At 33.7% G+C, this 20,327-nt stretch overlaps 1 protein-coding gene across 2 annotated transcripts in view; it reads left to right on the forward strand.

Annotated features, from left to right (window-relative positions):
* Positions 1 to 18,466, forward strand: part of LOC105201708 — a 66,799-nt gene extending 48,333 nt beyond the window's left edge. For both annotated transcript variants that reach the window (XM_039457698.1, XM_011169852.3), the window contains exons 2-4: positions 8,199 to 8,465; positions 16,301 to 16,570; positions 16,878 to 18,466. In XM_039457698.1, the coding sequence (XP_039313632.1) occupies positions 8,199 to 8,465; positions 16,301 to 16,570; positions 16,878 to 17,000 (660 nt within the window). In that variant the 3' untranslated portion in view covers positions 17,001 to 18,466. The remainder of the gene's footprint in view (positions 1 to 8,198; positions 8,466 to 16,300; positions 16,571 to 16,877) is intronic.
* The last annotated feature ends 1,861 nt before the right edge of the window (positions 18,467 to 20,327 follow it).

Genomic DNA, 20,327 nt, shown 5'->3' on the forward strand with positions numbered 1-20,327 from the left:
AACAAACATAAAATTTCAGCAATTTATCTTCACAATATGTTAATAATATTGCTTTAACATCAAAATCACATTGCCCATTTACATTTTAACAATATTTTTGAAGCATCGTGTTGCAATATGCAAGATTATAACATTGTTGCAATGTAGTTGGAAGATCCTGAACTGTATGGATGCCGGTGAACGCGATTGCAAGCTTATGCAAAATTGAGTATTAAGTGGAAACCGCGCTGTCTCAAACATTAAATTGGGTCACATGTCCGGAATAAATTAAAATTAATCGGTCCATGTATTTTTCATTTGTTTTACCGAGCTGCAAGTAAATTGTTCCTGACACGAACATTTGCATTTTGCGATTACAAAATCCGCTCTGTATTACTGTATCGAAAATGCGGGATTTACAAAAGAGATTGTTACTTCATCAAAAATGATATCAGAGATTCTCGTAAGTTAAAATTAATAGCGATCATAGAACTAACGTTACGTCTTGTGTACGTGACATGTCGCCGCGACATAGAGCTGGACTCCACGATCGAATTGCATCGTGCGGTTTGACACGTTCTGACAACGACAAAAGTGCAGCCAGAAATTCGACGAATGACCCGCAAACTTTTCAGTTCGAGGCAATCGAGAACGTCTCGCAGAAACCTCGACGTGCTTCTCAGCCGAGATATCCAGTTGCAAGCGATAATGCACCTTCAGTATGTATTCCCGACACGTTCGATGTAGGTAGAATAGTGCAATACGGATGGAGCATTAAAGATTCTGCGCGGATATCTCAACGCTATAAATTAATAAGGAGCAATTTCCACTTTCTTGCTGTCGACGAATTTTTGATTTGACGAAAGAATATTCGATATGCAAAAGATAGACGGAATCAATTCGAATAAAACATACATGGAACGTTCCTACTGACGATATATCGAATTTATGATACATTTTTTGACTATTATCACACAGATAAATTACAAGAAATGTACAGGCATCAGCTCTTTAGAGATTATCTATAAATGTTGCCGTAAAATAATTTTGTGTAATAGTTAATATTACAAGTAATATATTTTTAGTTTCCAAATTATATCTTTCTCGAAACTTAACATTAGCGAAAAAGTTTTATTGAGCATTTCTTTATTTATTTCTATATAGGAAATCACTCTCCAAAATGGTTTTTTTTCTTTTTCCGATAAATTTCTTCTCGTATAAAAATACAATATATACAAAATATAAAACAGAAGTAAATTTTTTTTATTGAAAAAAGTGGTTGGAGTAAATATTTTTTCGTAATATTCGAAACTAGTAATTTATACTTAGTTGCAGTCAAAAACGTACAAACTGATTAAAGCGTAATCTTGGGATCATTTTCCAGAATATTTTTCAAGTATTGCCGTGAAAGAAGCAAATCCTATTGAGAGATGCCATCAGGAGGTCACCATCTTACTCGACAAAGTCGATACAGGTTCTCGTAGATTTTTCTCCCTGGAGCCCTTTGATGACGACGTATATCCGATTTCACCAGAAGATAACCCCCTTTATACTCTTTGATACGTAGTGATCAAAATTGACAAAGTTGATCGTAGAGTCGGCCATCAAACTTCTTCAGAAAAGTATACGCTTCAACGATGTATTCAGCTATAATGTTTGCAATTCTGTCGATATTTTACAATTAATAGTCATCTCTGTTCACAAGTTGCGCGAATAATCGAAAGTTGCGTAAATTTACTTATCCAAGCGGTGGAATGCTGTAAAAGTTTCCTACAATTCGTTGGCCGGTTTTAACGGTCGCTTTTATCACTCGCCGGAGACACTCTCTTCCCACATCTTTTTTTTTTTTTTACTTTATACTCTGTTACATTTATTATTCACGCGTTTGCTATTTATTTCAATTCAAACGCGTTGTACATTTATGGATAAATTTATAATTGATGACTGCATGTAAGTAAAGCACGTAATAAATGTTAAAAGTGTCCTGAAACTTTCTCGTATTGAACAAAAGAATTTATAAACTTTTTCTCGAATACGTACATTTGTATTCAATCCCTTTCTTTCATATATTTCACTCGCAACAGGATTTGTAATAATTTTCGGAATTATTATTAATCTTTACCTAAAAGATTTGATTTTATATTTGAAACATTTATCCCATTTTGAACATTAATATTACATGTGGAAGAAAGTCATCAATATTGGCATATTACTTTATTTTTTAATAATATTCTTTAAACAAAAGTTTAAAATAAAGCTTTAAATACAAACTAGAAAGTGTTTTCTATTAGATGATATAACAAAATGTTTATAATATTGCTAATTGTATATTTTGGTAATAATTAATACGTTCGTAACATACCTCAAAAATAGCGTCTGAGAAATTAAGCTCCTAAAACTGTAGTAAACAATAATGGCAGAATTCAGACGCGATCCTCTAGGGAAGAAGTTAACTATAAAATAAATTGATAAAATAATAAAATATATTTTTATGTTTCAAATAATAAAGGTTATAAAATTAAAAGGCTAGAATTGAAACTTTGCACTTTTATATATTTTTTCCTTTTGCATCTTATTAGCGTATATGTGGATCTTTCGCGTTTAACGCTATTTTCTCATCTTAAAATATTTTAAAAAATGTGAAAAAAAATGAAACATTTGTTAACATTTTAATTAAAGATTTTGCAGTTTATTGTATCTATTTTCACGGAAAAGTGCACCCGTTTACGCTGCACAGCGATTTTATGTTTCAAACCATACTACATGGAAAATATGAAAGAGATAAATATAAACAAAACAGTTTTACAAAAATACAAACGAATCAAGTAATCTAGTATTATCAATAATATACTCACTATTGTTTAAATCATGCAATTTGCGAAAGGAAATCGTGCAAATTTTATTCTCGCTCTTCAAAAATTTATTTTTACCAGATTTTATATAGCAAAAAGCCATCTAAATATAAACTTTGGTTTTTTATCTCTTTCTTTAATTATCTTAGCAAGTCATGTTTTTATCAGTATTAATGCAGTGCAATATTTATAATAGTTTCCAAGAAATAAAGAAGTGCAATTTAAGAGGTCTGTGCCAGTATTGGCGACTTTGCTCTATATTAATATTATATTTTACAATATAACATTTCAAAAATAAAGAATAAAAATTTATTTTGTGTATTCTGTCCTATGTATTTGCTAGTATTTATTTTATATTGTATTATTATATATGTTGCAGAAAATCAAATTTATTAAAAAAGAGTAAATAGGGCTCTCGTAAATGTAACAAACTATAAAAATGATCTAAGAACAATTCGGTAAGCAGTAAATAAATAATTCGTATGTTGTCGTATGGCTCCGTGAGAACGGACAAGTGATAGTCGCAAGTTTGAACCTCTGCCATATACGAATTTATACATTTACAATTTTTAACAGAAATCACAGAGAAACTCTTTAGACTTAGATGACGTTTAGATGACTGATAGTCTCATCCGCTTCCATTACTCCGATTACAATTACTGCTAACAGTTAATTTATTTTTTAACTGTATGTTTCAACTTTGAATCATCTTCAGCGATAAAAAATCCAAAAGTTCTAGAATAAGATAGAGTCACTTTTAATTGCCAAATTAAAAGTTATCGTTTCATTATGGTTAAAAAGTGAAGCTGTCGATCCAAAGATATGATGTATGGAAGTATAATCCAAATTCTAATCATGTCTCATGCGTGAGAATTACGTAATATAAATTACAAGTATCAGAAAGGTCGTCAAATACATGTGATTTGATCAAAGGACAATAGTAAAATGGAAATACCTCAAAGTTGAACCAAAACATACGGTTATGAAATAAAGTAATGTACCTTTAAATACACAAATCGTATATTTGCGCATTACTTGTCGCCCTGTGCTCTCATTAATCCATTGTTACATTTTGTCATAAAATTTATTATTATTATTATTATTTATTATTATTTATTGTTATTTTAATTTATTTTTATTATTAAACTTTTTTTATTAATTATCATTAAAATTGTTTTGTTCATAACGAAACTTTTGTTTTAATGAGACATTTGTCTCTATAATAAGCTAATTAGAAATAAAGAATTGATTTTATATTTTACAATAAAATAATTATGACAGAGAAGGAGAGAGAGAAAGAGAGAGAGTCATTTCCAAATACAACATTCACCTGCACGCGCGATCGACCACGCAACTTATGCAGTCACGATTGTTCCCATTCGTTAACGTATTGTGTCAGCGTGTTCTCGACACCTCACGGTCCGGAGACGCGAAAAGTTTCAATAGAGAGTGTGTGTTTCATGTCGATGGCGCGAGACATAGGTAAATGATGTGTGGCGGGCAGTGGCGTAACGTCCGACAATGTCAAGCATCGTTCGATTGTTTCAGAACAGTTCGCGATATTTGTTGCTTGTTATTGGAAGGGCATTATAGAGACGTTGATATTTTAGAGGACCACTCACCAAGATGCCCGTTAACAGCGATTATTCAGGAAGATTATTTTCTGCTACGTTCCATATGTGACATTCGATCTGATATTCGATAGAAAAATTCATTTTTATTTTATTTTAGGGAGAAAAATCTCGTTGGATGGAGTACGCAAAAAGCACATGTTCTATCGGATATCGGAATGTCGAATATCTACGATCTACGTACGGTGAATTCTCTATTACGCTTAACGACGAGAAACATTCGTCATATTTATTCGATCTTTCCTTCTCAAGTATTATTTAGTGAAAAAGGAAATTACCATTTGTATATTAGTAACATAAATTACGAGGTTTGAATAAGAAGTGAATTATTGGCGCTGTCGACAGGAAATTTTAGAATACTCCGAGAGCGCGATATTTCACTTGCACTGCACAGCTGTCATTAATGCACCGTCGAAACCTAGAACACCGAGTGACCCAAATCCACTGGAAATTTTGCAATCGGGTGTCACTGGCATTCCATCGCCGCCGGCGACACAATTATCTCTTACAAAATACGATCCGCGCTGAAAACCCCAATTCGATCGCGGGACTTCCCGTGGGCATTCAAACTGCGCATTTGTTCTCAAACGACTTTTATGCCACGTCAAAGCGTTAACTGTATTGCTCCTAGCATGTCGCGAAATAACACAGCGGTGCATTTATATTTGACGCTTACGCGTATTTAATGACAAACGAAATGGAGTAACGGGCTCTCATTACGTTAACGAGAGTCGCGCCACTTCGTTTACTCAGCCCTGAAAATCCTACTTTCCATTTCGACGAGGACGATTCTCCTCCCCGCCCGGGGGCTTCTGAAGCCACGAGACCTCGTTTACAAGAGGGAGATTTGACGGGGACGCGCGCGTAGAATTGAGAGAGCTAACGGATAAATCCTTATTCGTTCCTACACGCCTCCTCATTTGATACATCACAAGCCGGACGTCATGTCGATTAATCATCGCACGACAGACGAACAACGATCGTCCTCGTAAATTATTCTTCGATTTGCACTTGATGGAATATTCATAAGATTCTGACGTTCGCTGCCGCTCCGAAAAGTTTTAATGAAATCGCACAATATCGTCGCTCACCGCGACTTTTCAAACAGCTCACGCCTTCTCGTTACGTCTCTCCCCCCCCCCCCCTTTCGTATTTACGCTCCGCAATTAGCGCTAAATAACTGTCCGCTTGAAAAACGCCGTACATAACGGGAAAAGATTTCAATTGTAATATATCTTTCCTAATGCCATCTCACTTAGCGATGATTAGCTCAGATCCTCTCTTAATGCATTCAAATTGCTAAGCGTTTTCAAGCGTTGGAGAAGATTGAGCGTAAATCGCGAGATGTAAGTGGCATTCTTCTCGCAATTTTGCCGTCAGAAACGACAACCGAGCTACTTGAAAAGAGGGAAGGGAAAAAGGGAATGTGAGCGGGAAATATCGTGCACGTACAAACGCCGAAACGTGTCCCAGCAAGACTGAGATGTAAACACGTGGAGTAATGGAACGAGAAAATAGGAGAAAACGAGTGAAAATGCGCCGAGCGGAAGACGATCGCGCGCGACTTCATAGATATATATACACACATACACATGGGGAGATCAAGTAGAGAGAGAGAGAGAGAGAGAGAGAGAGAAGCTGATAGGTACCCCTGGACAGGGATGAAAGTACCGAGGGGTGGATGAAGCCAACCGAGAAGGAAACTAGGACGAGAGGTGTTGGCCCAGGATGGGAGTGCGTTGGTACCAGCTCGGGCCACTGACACGCCGTCCAGTCCTGCGCAGGAAAAGGGGTAGAGGGTGGAGGGAAGGAGAGGGTGGGTGGAAACGCGTGGATTCTCGCTCCGCCGACCGATGCAACCTACTTTGTCGCCTGTTTCATTTGTACGATAAAACGTCGTCCTATCCGTCCATCTTATCCGTTGGAGCGGTGATTTCCGTCCAGATGGAATTTTTCATCAGAGTTTTACGCCCGTCCGTCCGTCCGTCCGTCCGTCCGTTCGCGCGGGAATTACACTTCGCATTCCGATTAAAACTTGCGCGCAACGCGACGCACGCGACGGAGCTTTGCATGCCAAACTGAATTGTTTTGATAATCAAACACGTCCTCGATAATCAATTACGCCTAATGAAATATGCTTGATAAGCAAGTTTCTTCATCCCCTCCCCCCCTCTCGCCCGGCTGTAATAAAACTTTCGTTAAAATTTTCTTAATCTGCCGTTAAAGTGAAGTTGAAGCACAAGCTTCGCCGAGCTCTCAAGTACTTTTAAGCTCTCTCGCGATTTTATGTTTGAGCGGAATGGTCTTCGCATTTTCTTCGTCGCAATTACACGCTAAAGATTGCAGTTCTCGGGGAGAGGAGCGGGAGAGGAAGAGATTACTTCGAGAGATGGCAATTCCGTCGCGGCATTGTCGCTGAAAACTGTCGAGCGATCCTCGTCAAAGCCCCTCCGCAACAGCCGCTTGACACTTATACGGCATCGCGACACGTTCGGCCGCAAATAGGTCTGTTCCACTTGCGAATACGTATCGGAAAACTGGCCGCGCTATTGTTCTTGACTTTGCCAACCGCAGAGAGTCCGGGTGACACAATTCGTACGTCTGCGAGAGGTCTGGAGACCTTAGGTAGAAACTTACTCCGAGGAGAGGCAAACGAGATGATCTCCAGCTCGGTCTTTATTAGCTTTATCTGACGGTATTAACTCCTGCACGACGATGAAAAGACCGGTACTTCAATCTTCTCTGTTTACCCCGGCAGCTCGCAACATGAAATTCGGAATCCAGTTATCCGCCATCCATCACACTCAATAACGAAATCTAGTTAATTAATAACGATCTCTGGCAGCTTCAATCGCTCTAGATTGAAGTGCTAACGTGACAACACCGATAACAATATTTTAGTAATAATTTAAAAAGCTGATTTAACATTTTATTTGAAGCAGAGAGAGAGAGAGAGAGAGAGAGAGAGAGATAACGGTGACGACGAATATTATTTTCACGCGTCGCGCATCAAGTCGAAATGACAATATCGAGCGGCATAACGTGCCAGCATCATCGTACGGGCTCGTCCTCGATTCCCACCGACCTCTCCTTTCCGGAAGGAGCTTAAGGGCGGGGTAAGCTTCGCGTCTGTAAAGTCGGCCGCAAATGCACCAAGTCGAGTGGCGGCGGTACGTCGACCGCCAATATCCGCAAACTCGGTCAGTAGGTCAACGACAGATGCATCCGGTGTAGTTGCGTGATCTCGCGGGTATAGAGTAAAGTTCCCGTTCCGAGCCGAGTCACCTATTTCGAACCGAAAAATTCAAAATTGCTGTCGATCCGATAAAAGGAACAAGTTTTTATTTTCGTGCGTGTGTTCATATGTATGTGTCATTCGCCATCTTGCATCTGGCCCGTAATGATTTTCAGCTTTCTTTTGCACTTTTGCTTTTTCGCTTATCTCTAATCCTTGTTTTAATTATTATAAAATCCTTTTTTTTATTGTTTGATACATATGCCTCTCACCTCTTTCTTCCTATCGTGTCTCTTTACTCAAGTTCTCGTATTAAACGCTCAGAATTGTTGTGGAGCTATTATTTTAAAAGTTGGCTCGGAATGTAGGACGAATAATTCACTTTATACCCGCGTGAATCCTCGGATATACGCCCGTTATTTGCGAAACGACTTGACGATGAAAAACCATTTCGCGATTGATTCGCAAATGAAAAACACGATCTCTTCGTCCTTTCCGTAGGCCACGAGAACAAAGAAATTCGTCAAGCTGGCGCCGTTCAAGCTCCGTTTCTCGAAGATGCTGAAATCGCGCAGCTCCGGCGATAGTCGCAGCAACAGCGTGGAATCCGAGGAACAGCAACGGCAAATTAATCAGTCGTTACCGTCGGGCACAGACGAGTTTGCGGATGTACCCGAAGCGGAAACGGACAAGAATTGTTTGTCGGTTAGAAACGAGCAGCCGATCCCCAGCTCGCCCCCGCCCTCGTACGAGCACGTTCTCGAAGAGGTGAGTGCGCCATACCCTCGGCTAGAGATTTCATTGATCATTCTCGGTATCAGATTACGCGCCGTGTACGGGCGACACGAAAATAACACACAATTTTGACGTTCTCGGGCCGCGTCAATCGAGAGCTGTTGTCACGTCCCACGTTTGATTTCAAGGATTTCGCGTAGGAATATGCTCGATTGATTCTACACGGGAGCCGCGGAATGTGAAATATGCGGCCCGAAGCGCCCCCACGAGGTCGATATCCACGACAACTCGAGTGATGGAAAATGCAACGCGCGGGATTAACGGATGGATGTACACGTGGACTGTGTAGTCGCCTGTGATCCATTGTACTAATTTGCGCCACATTGTCTACATTATATATACAGGGTGTCACACAACCCGTAATCAAAATTTTAATAACGTATTCCTTACTTCAAAATAAGACGAAAATCCTAATACGAAAATGTCGAGGCTATAATACTTTTTAAATGAGAAATATTTATAGTAGGCGAATCAGATAGTCGAAAGATCGCGCGCTCAGCGACGGTACAATGACAGTAGGTACTCTTGCACTTTTGTAAATTTGCTGTTACACTGAAGTAATTACGATGATATTGAAATGCTTTATTGATTGAATTATATTTAAGTATAAATTAATAGATGCATTGTACATGTCATAATTATTTAAAAATATTACAGAACATTAAAAATAATTATAATTGTCAAAATTCATGGGATGTCAATGATTTACAAGATAGCCAACTTCAGAGAAAAGATACATGTATGTGATACAACTCGGCAATACTTAATGAAAAGTGTGTTTATAAAAACGCGAAATTCTTTGATACACAATTACATTTCCATTGATATGAAATAATATTTCATATCATTACATCATAGTACGATATTTATATTTCCCAATAGGCACATTGTGCGAATATTATTTAATAATGGCATCACAAATTGACAAAAATTTTGAATAATTGCGCTAATACGTTATAACGCAGTTTTTAAATAGCATTCGTCAAAAATCAAAGAAGTATACAAATTTTCCAGTATTTCGTCACCATTCCATGATCGTTTTATTTCTACATTTTCTTATGTATTTTTCTTTGTAAAAACTGAAAATCATCGTCAGACTAACGCCACACTTAAGAAAAAATTGTTATATTGAAATAAAATGAATAAATCATTATTCGCATCGTCATGAAATCGTCATACTTCAATAATTTAGAAATTAATTCAAAATTAGATCAAATCGAGCAATAATTAATACGTTACAAACAGTCAATTGGATTACATTTTTCTTTATAACATTTGTTATAAAAAAGAAATTGATTTTTAATCATATTTTTAAATTTTTGTCATAAAACTATTAATTATTAAATTTTTAACATTGGACAAACGTTTTCTTAGAAAACAACTCGCAATTTTTGTTTGACAATAATGCAACGCATAGTGATATATTTTAATTTTTACGATTAAACGGCTTTCTAATATCTAATTAAAATTCCATAAAATTACATAAAATCAAATTTTTTCGAAGTCTTCAACTTTCAATTACACGTATTATATAACAATTATTTCTGAAATTATATTGTTACTTTTATATAATTTGTTTTTTATTAATTTGTTTCTTTTTTTATTGTGTGAGATAATTAATGAAGTTTTAAGATTCTCAGTTTAAGGAAAAATAACTTGATTAGTATTTCAAAACACAGACAGTAATTTAGTATTCTCCCCAAAGAAAATGCGATTCTCGTTCAATGACCCCTCTCGTATTCACGTCCGCCAGTCATCACGAAAATGAATTCCGTTTCGTTCAACGGAGAAAGTCGATTGCTGTCATCGAGACCGATAGTAAATGAATACTAGCCGGGGTGAATTATAAAGATGTATATAATTAACGTAATAATTAAAAAAAAACAAATATTATGAATAATAGACATTAAAAATTATCCAGTTAAAATATTGAAGTTGTTTGGTATACAGAAAAAAAGTTAGTATCAAGCCAACAATTATTATGTCATATATATAAGCAGCACTCATAGAAATATTTTACTATTTTTAACTCTCGGGAACGATTAGTTTAAGTAGAATGCATTTGGCTCAATGAGTATGACCCCGTCTTTAGATCGCAACAGGAACTATTCCGGAAAAAATAAGTGATTAAAGCTGGTTGCATACAAGTATATCCGAATAGTAATAACGAGTAGAAACTTATGACTATTTTTGAGTGTTGCGTGTAAATTTGAGATGTAAAAACGTATATTCAGCTACGAGTACAAAATACAAAATACCTCTCACATTGTACATTTTAAAACCGCACAATTCAATAAAGATTATAATAGTAATTATTATTATATAATAAAAAGACATCTCACTAGACATTTTCGATGTAAATTTCTCGCGAATACTTGAATGTCATGTCGTGTCACTTACCCATAAATTAGTGGAAGATAAGTACTAAAATATATTTAAAGTTAGCTGAATCCGTGGATATCCTACTTGATCGTTTTCTTGTGAATAAAAGAAGGACGTATTAACACATTGTCACTCATCAACTGAAAAACGTATATCGAAAACGGGCAATTTACGCAAAAATATTCATGCATACTCGTATATATTCGTCATATTTCTTCGCAATAAACTGCGCAAGCTTGAAAGTGCAAGAAATAGGCTTAAAAACGGGTTAAAAACGCCACAGCTACTTTCAAGGCTTAGTACAAAAAAATTTTCAAAAACGTAAAACAAAAAGATAAAAATTGTTTTGTACTGACAATAAATTTTTAATTGTTATAATTATTCATGCTAAAATAACTGCTTAATTAAACCTTGATTCTCAAAGTCTAATATCTCAATATTTTATTAATTATTTTATATAAAAGAGTTAAACATTTTAAATTTTGTTAAAGAAAGATAACTTGCTTACATAAAAAAATGTCGTATAATTCAAAAAATATATTTATTTCTATTCAATAATAAATTTCACATCAAAGTTAAGAAGAAGATTTAAAAGAAAATAATAGTATTGTTAAATTAAAAAATTTTTTAATACCGAATTTTTTAATAACATTGTTATTGCAATAAAATTATATTGTGTTCTTTAGATGACAATTATTATATTAAAATAAAAGTATAATATTATATTAAAATTTAAAATTATTAAACTCTTTAAGGCGCCAGGTAGCGGCATTCCGTCGCGGACAAAATTAGAACTAATAGGTGCAAAACGTGACAAATTGACAATGAGATGTTGTCATGCATGTCATTTTATTATTATGTGTTTTATTATATGACTCGTCTCAAATTTATTAAATTTGTAAAAATGGACAGTAAAGTTTCTTTGAATTTTATACATAAAAGCACATTTTTCACTCTTTTTAATAGCTATCCATGTATTTTTTTGTCTGAATAGGTTTCACTTTACGTGCTTTTTACAACTGTTTATTGACTGTTAGGCGGAAAAAGAAAGTCTTTACCCATTTTCACAAGTGTTTTAAAGCTATCTGATTAGTTTGTTTTATCCAAATTGTCTTTATTTACAAATGACACGTCGTCAAAATTACGTGTCATTTATGTTTATGACGTTATGACTTCAATATGGCCGCGGTGAGTAGACAGGAGTTTTAAAAATTTTACATTTTTTTTCTCATAAAAAGAATTTATCGCTTCTTCTACCTTATATGAAAAATCCGGTGTCGATCACTCACATTACAAGTTAAAGGGCATAAATAAATAAAATTCTAAATTTAAAGGTATTATATTGATTTAGAGATATTGAAACTATGAAAAATTATTCTATAATTAGAAAGAGCATTCACATTTTCAAAAAATAAATAGCTTTGTTAATAATATAGGCTTTTTTCTATAATAGAATAATTTTTTAGAGTTTTAATATCTATAAATTAATATTGTGACGTCTATACGACCGAGCAGGTATGCGCCTGACGGCGCACCTGTTCGGTCACCACTATACGCGCTTGCGCGCGGCAGTCAATCGCCACCAATAGAGCGTGCGTTTATCCATGAGGCAAATGCAGACACAAGGCATACATAAAGCGGCCCGATTCATGAAACCATCAGCCTTTTCAAAAATGTTAATTTACCTACGTCGGATAACTAGCTCGCCTCGCGGAGCCTTCTTATATTGGCATTGTGAATGCATTTTACTACTAAAGTCACTAGATTTATATTAATCTAGTGACTTTATTTACTACCGGGTAAGCGCGCTATCTATCGGTGGTGCTTGCCTGGCGCGTGCAAGCACGTGTAGTGGCGGCCGGCCAAACGGGCGCTCCTTCAGGCACGTACCTATGCGCGTGGGCGCCACAGTATATATTAATTTATAGATATTGAAACTATAAAAAATTATTCTATTATCAAATTTCTATTATCAAAAAGAGCATTTATTACTAACAGATATTTGATAATGATAAAGGTTTTTTTAATAATAAAATAATTTTTTATAATTTCAATATCTATAAATCAATATATGTATATCTTTGATATAAATTAAAATATATATTAATATTTATTTAGAATTTTATTTATTTGTGTCCTTTATCTTTTAATGTGGGCAATCGACGTCTGGGCAGACCGCCCAGACCGGGTTTTTCTTTCATATAAGGTAGAAGCAATGAATTCTTTTTATAAGGGAAAAAAAAATATTCATTAAAAAGTTTAATAATTTTAAATTTCAGTATAATATTATACTTTTATTTCAATATGATAACTGTCATCTAAAGAACACAATATAATTTTATTTCTATAACAATGGTACCTATTATAAAATTCGTATTCCTTAATTTGACAATACTGTTGCTTTCTTCTAAATATATGTATACTCTTCTTCTTAACTCTGATGTGAAATTTATTATTAAATAGAGATTTTATTATTAAATAGAGATAAATATATTTTTTAAATTATACACCGTATTTTCATATAAGTAAGTTATCTTTCTTTAACAAAATTTAAAATGTTTCTATGAACTCTCTTATATAAAATAATAAATAAAATATTGATAAATTAGAATTGAGAATCAAACGCAGTTATTTTTGCACGAATAATTACACCAATTCAAGACTTACTGACAGTACAAAACAATTTTTATCCAAAACTTTTGTTTTACGTTTTTGACAATTTTTTTGTACTAAGCCTTGAAAATGGCGCAAACTATAGCCGAAACGTTAACAGTGTAATCGCAGGATCTTTGGAAGAATGCAATAAAGTACATACATGGTGTGATTATTCGCGCAAAAATAACAGGGTTTGATTCTCAATATTTGTCAATATTTAATTTTTATTTTATATGAGAGAGTTTATAGAATTTGTAGAACATTTTAAAATTTGTTAAAGAAAGATAATTTGCTTATATGAAAAAAGTAAGCAATTATCAATATTTAAAAAAAAATCAATACTCCTATATCTATTTTTTTTGCGTTTTTATCAACACATTTTTCATTAAGTATTGTCGAGTTGTATGACATACATGTATCTCTTCTCTAAAGTTGGCTATCTTGTGAATCATTGACATCTCGTGAATTTTGACAATTATAATTATTTTTAATGTTTTGTAATATTTTTAAATAATTATGACATGTACAATGCATATACTAATTTATACTTAAATATGATTTAATCAATAAAGCATTTTAATACCATCGTAATTACTTCAACAGCAAGTTTACAAAAGTGCAAGAGCACCTACTATCATTGTACCGTCATTGAGCGCACGATCTTTAGACTACCTGATTCGCTTACTATAAATACTTCTCATTTAAAAAATATTATAGCCTCGACATTTTCGTATTAGGATTTTGTCTTATTTTTAAATAAGGAATACGTTATTAAAGTTTTGATTACGGCTTGTGGAACATCTTGTATATATACATATACTTCGCAATGAACAGTCGCGTCACATATACAGTTGTTGCTAGCAGTGATTATTCGTTGCAGGCTATTAAAGTGTTCCATATTAATGAATAGAATAAAATATTTATTTCCTCTAGCTTTGTGCCAAGAACAAGACTTGATTTATATTATGACTTATTCACGTCCATCCATATCTTAACTTGTTAGCTAATTTTCTTTATCCTACACTGACAAAAGAGATATTTGTTAAAATAAAAATAATGTTTCTTTAAATGTGTCGTTCTTAAGTATAAAAAAATATTTGTTAGATTTCAAAAAACACTTGTACATTCAAAATAATATTCTTTTAAATATACAACGTGATTTTTTTCTTAATTCGATTTTTTTTAATTAAAAGAAGGATCTTTTTGATTTGTAATAAAAAAATGTTGTAATAAAAAAGACCGCTTAAAAAATAAATTTAAATATAAAAATTGTGGTTAAACAAAAATTTGTTTTATAAGCAATTTCTAAATAAATGGTTTTATAAATGTAAATGTAAATAAATTATTTGCAGAAAAAGATTATATTTTTGTTTTAATTTAAAGAGTTCCTTAATTTAAAACGACCAAATTTTTGTAATATACAAAGTCGAGCGAACAATACGCGGCACTGTCACCATATGGACGTGTAGCAAAGTTTTATTATATTTCTCGGAATTTAACACAAAATAAAAGATAAAAGATACAGAGTTATGAGCTTTCTCAATCCTGTTTTCATGCATTTTTATAGTAACGATAAAATAATATTTTAAATAACAAACCCAACATTGGTCTTTAAAATAAACGTAAATAAAGTGTTTTAACAGTGTAGTATATTAAATACTATATTAGTGCAAATATCTATAATTGATCTGAATATTCTGATTTAAGTATTTTAGACATTATATGTTGATTTGAAAGTCTGAAAAATATTAAAAATTTTTTTATTTTTTAAATTTAAACAATCTTATTAAATCCTGGATTATTTGTTTAAGTTTAAAAAACTTTTCAACGAGGTAAATATTTTTTTGCGTTTAACATTTATTTTTTTATTGCAATTATTAAGTTTCTATTGTCAACTAAATATGTTTTTTAATTTAAAAAACGTTTTTTTATCAACAAATGTATTAATTTATTTTGAATAAATATTTAGTCATTTCAAATAAATATCAGGAATATACAAATAATAGTATATAAATCGTTTTTTTAATCAAATAAAATTTTTTTATTATAATAAATAATTCTCTTAATATATTTATTAATTTGCTAAAATCTAACGTACTCTCACATAACACTATTTCCGTGCTTACAATATCTTTCAGTCTCCCTCATCTCACGAACCCTTTTTTTACATGTACCTAAACGTATTTATACTTCTCGTTACCTCCTGTTCTTTATTTGACTTCTTATTTTAACTACATCCTTAATTCTCTAATCTTCCATCCTTATCTTTCCTAACTTCTCTTCTCTTAACAATCTGAGCCCTCTTACTTTTATTTCTATTACCTTATCTCTTTTATTTATAACTCATAACGAAAGTTCTTAATCGTTTATTGACTTTTCATAATTCTTTATTCTCCTTTACGCGATGTCTGTTCAGCCTCCTATTAACTCTTTCTTTGTTTGATACTGCTTTTTCCTCTTCTAAAATTTTTCCAAGTCTGTTTCTATTTCTGTTGCTCACTCTAGTTTTTTCATCTGTTCTTCTCTCTTCGTTTCTCCTTTTGAGGAGAACGAATTGCTAACTTCTTTTTCAACCTCTTCTTTTTTATAATGCCTTTCTTTACTTTCTTTCTTTTATCAATTTCTTACACCCCTCTCACTTCTCTCTTCCTCTGCCCCTTTTTATTAATGAACAATGTTGGAACCTCAACAACCCCAGAACTTCACCATTCTCTGCTCCTACTGTATCATTTTTCTGTCTTTCTCAATCAAACGAAAATGTTGCCATTTAGACAAGAATGGAATCGTCGGCCATCGCGCTACGAGAGGCGAAGGAGGGAGACAAGGAGAAGCAGGTCTCCAGTAACGAAAAGTGTACGGAGGTCACCGAAGACGGTGACGGAGGTGACGACGACAGTGGCGGTCCCGGGGGTGGGGACAGGAAAGCGACAAAAGGACCGAAGATACTTCACAAATCAAGCAAAGAGTTCTACAAGGCGATGGCAAAGCAGTGGGGCATAACTTGCAAAATGAGCGATCATTGCAGATGTTTGGATTGCCAGGTGCGTTTGTAAAGACATATATGTTTCCGCTTTTTCGAGATAGATTCAAAAATGTGTCGATGATAGAACGAACAAACGTCGAAAAAAATTTTTTTTGTTTTAAAACGAAACTGACAGAAAATAGGGAGAGAGCGAGAGAGTGTGTGTGAGAGAAAGAAATTGAAGTTGGGATGATTGATTGAAACGGGAGTTTTATTTTGTTGACTCGTTCCGCGATATTCGTGGTTCCGAATGGCATAGACTCTGTCATAAAGCGTCGTGAAACGCATCGTGAAACGCGTCGTAATATATGCGTTCTCTGTCGCAGAGCCATTACTTCGACTGCGACTACGAAAAGGACGAGCAGGCGAAGGGTGACGGCGGCCTCAGCGCAGGCACGCCGATGTTCATCTCCGAGGTGATGCACGGCACCGCCTGCGCCCTCCTGTAAGCCGCCACCGTTCTTCCGGTTCCGCTTCTTCCCCTCGGCGAGAAAGACGTCTACCTGATTACCACACGCACAAAACGGGAATCAGCGCCTAAAGAACGACGGAGGGAGCTTCGTGCATTTATATTCTATACAAGATACGCAATGGGCCTCGGTCAGAGACGTCTGCGCGTATTTCAACGTAAGAAAATAAAAAGGAAGCTATACTCACGCGCGCGATGAAATGTAAAGGGCCTCGCGGACGCTTTTAAGGGCGCACGAAAGTGCGAGATAAATTATTTTGAGATTAGACTACTAAAACTGCGTATAACAAGCAGAGTACATCTGAGGACAACCAATGTATAATTGCTCCGCCCTTACGCGAAGGGAAGGCAAGAGGCAAACTTTTGATTTCTCTCCGCGTAGGAGTTGTCCACTTATCGGACGTAAAGTAGAGTAGAGAAGATGCGTTTGAACGATGCAACAATTTTGAACAATTCGAATATGACGCCCCACCGTTTAAAAGATTTTCAGTATCTTTCTACGCGTGTTTGAAGAGCTGCCGCGATAAGAACCTGAAGAAACATAAAAACCCCGAAGCTGTCCAAGAACTGTTGAAAAATTTTTCTATCGCCGTGTATACTCGAATTGTTCAAATATGGCCTAACGTTCAAATACATCCTCATCTCTCTTATAGACTTATTTTCTCAGCATTCGATGTAATGTGTGTCGTACTACGCTGCAAAGAGCCACGTCGACTGGCACAACGTTTGCAAAAATATTTTGTGGCAACTTTGCGAAGTTTGCGACGCAAATCATCTGATCTAACCGTGACCGGCGTTTAAAGACTAAACGTAGAAAGTCATCGCCATGCGCTTTGTTACTGTCAATTGTACTACACTCGTTCCAATTAGAGTTTTACGACAGAATGACAGAGTTACGACAGACATGGAGAAACGGATGGAACGCTTCAATCTGATATTCAACTCTCGTTTATCTTTTAAACAATTTATTGACTATGAAATTTTCTCAATGATCATGATTTGGTTTTTACAATATATCGATATTTCTCTTTTGAATTTCAAGATGTGAGGAAGTTGATGGAATAATATTTAAATTTATGCCAAACTCTTAACTTTATTTATTCATCCGGCATACGCTTTGGTGGAAGAGAATGAAGGAAGAGAATCTTGATACCGGAATATGAAAAATCTAATAAAATCCGCGTATGTGCGCGCAGAAAGTTGATGTTATTTTATTATTGACGTGTGGGCTTCTCATATTCTCTAGTAAAAAGTCAAATGATATAAATCATTTTATGTTGAAATTCTTTTTAAGCCATCTTACGCATTCAAAATACGTCCGTGTATTTTCGATCCATTAATGATCTCGTTGTGTAACGATAATTACATTAACAGTTATTATAAATTGTTTCATACAGTATGTATGATTTAGTTCTGCATCGGAGATAATAAAAAAGCTGAAACGTACAATTTGCACTTAATTGGCCTATTTCAATTGGCCGTTTTCTACCGTAAAATTACTCGTCCAGCGCCCAAAGATTAAACCTTTCGAGTCTTTTTAAACTTTGTAATTTCATTATAATTATTTGTATTATGTATGCTGTATCGTACATATATCAAGATTATAACTCATACACACGGGAAAAACATATTATATTTAAGTAAATATTACTTGTTTCAAATATTCGCCTAAGTTCGTATATCCGCAAATTCGCGTTTGTCATAATATCATCATAACATACGTTTGTCATAAGTATCAAATTTATCCAAAACATTCCAAATTCTAGCAATAGGGTAAACTCGGGTAAGATGGCCATAGTTTTTCAAAATGCAAAAAACGCATTTTTATTTTTGTTATTTTTTTAATAATGTTTGACATATCGCTTCACTGAATCTTAAAGTTAATAATACTATTGAATTTAAAGAGAAAACACGTATTAGAAGTTAAATACTAACAAAATATTATAACATATGTATTGGCTATTTTATCAAAATTTTAAGGAAAAGATGGCCATAGTATTATTGGGATAGTTGGCTACACACGTTAAAAATGAATGTAATATTTTTTAAAGTGATAAATAAAACTTATAATTTTATATATTTAGTATAACGTAAACACGTATATATATATATATATATATATATATATATATATATATATATATATAAAATTATATATGATTTAGTTATAATTATAATATTGCAATAGTAACATGAAAATTTAAAAATTTGATATTGCAATAATAATATAACAATTATAATTCTTTTAAAGTAAGAAAAAAAAACAGATTTCTATAATTTAAAGGAAAACAATGTATGAAAAAACAAAGTGGGCCATGTTGGCCGAATTGTAAAAAAAAGATGATCATAGTGTATTTAAATAAATAGTGAAAATAAAAGCACAAATTATAAGTCATGTTACAATTTAGGTTCCTTTATTATTACATAACGTTGATTATGATAACTTAATTTATTCGACGTTATAGCAGCTTTTAGAGGACACATGCAAAACTTTGCAGGTAGTTAAAAGTAAAAGTATTATATAATATTTAGAATAAAATTGTTTTGAATAGTGTACGCATATAAAATACTGTAAATATTGATTATCTTTCAATATGACTATAAAAATGCAATTTAGCAATTACTAGAGAAATTACAGACTCTAGCCATCTTTTCCGTATGGTCATAATACCCCAATTTACCCTACTTACAATCAAGAATATTAAGTTAAAACAAAAATTCGATTTGCTTATTATTCTGATTCTTTTCAATAAAATTTTATAATATTTTTCAAAAGAGTACTCTCTAAATCTCATAGAGTAATTGTACCGCTAATATTTTGGAGTGATTGCGATAGTCCAGGAAAAAAGGCAGTCATCACTCTAATTTAAATAAATGCAGACACTCGTAATCTAGGAGTAAACTTTTTCAAATGTTTGAGCAAATTAACGCAATTCTGCGCAGAGTTTGCTAATGTTATTTCACTTTAGTCTAGAGCAGAGCGAAGGAAAAATCCACTTTCTCTACAGAGAAGTAACGCTGAAACAATCCGAATAACAATACGCTACACCGTCACTGGATAAACGCGGCGAAATAATATTTACCGTAAATAAAAAGTACACAAAATAAAATAAAAAGTCGTGTAAAATTCTTCACCTGTGTTCTAACGAAATGATTTTCTAAAAGTGCCTGAAGGGCTCCAAAATAAAAGTAAATGAAATGTATTTTGAGAATGTTACATAGAACTTTCTCTCTGCAAAAAGTGAATTAGTTTATCAGACTACGATCTCACTTTAAAACTATAGAATGAATCGCAATTTGCTAAAGA

Source organism: Solenopsis invicta, chromosome 15 (assembly GCF_016802725.1).
Source record: "Solenopsis invicta isolate M01_SB chromosome 15, UNIL_Sinv_3.0, whole genome shotgun sequence".
In the NCBI taxonomy this organism is placed as follows: Eukaryota; Metazoa; Arthropoda; class Insecta; order Hymenoptera; family Formicidae; genus Solenopsis; species Solenopsis invicta.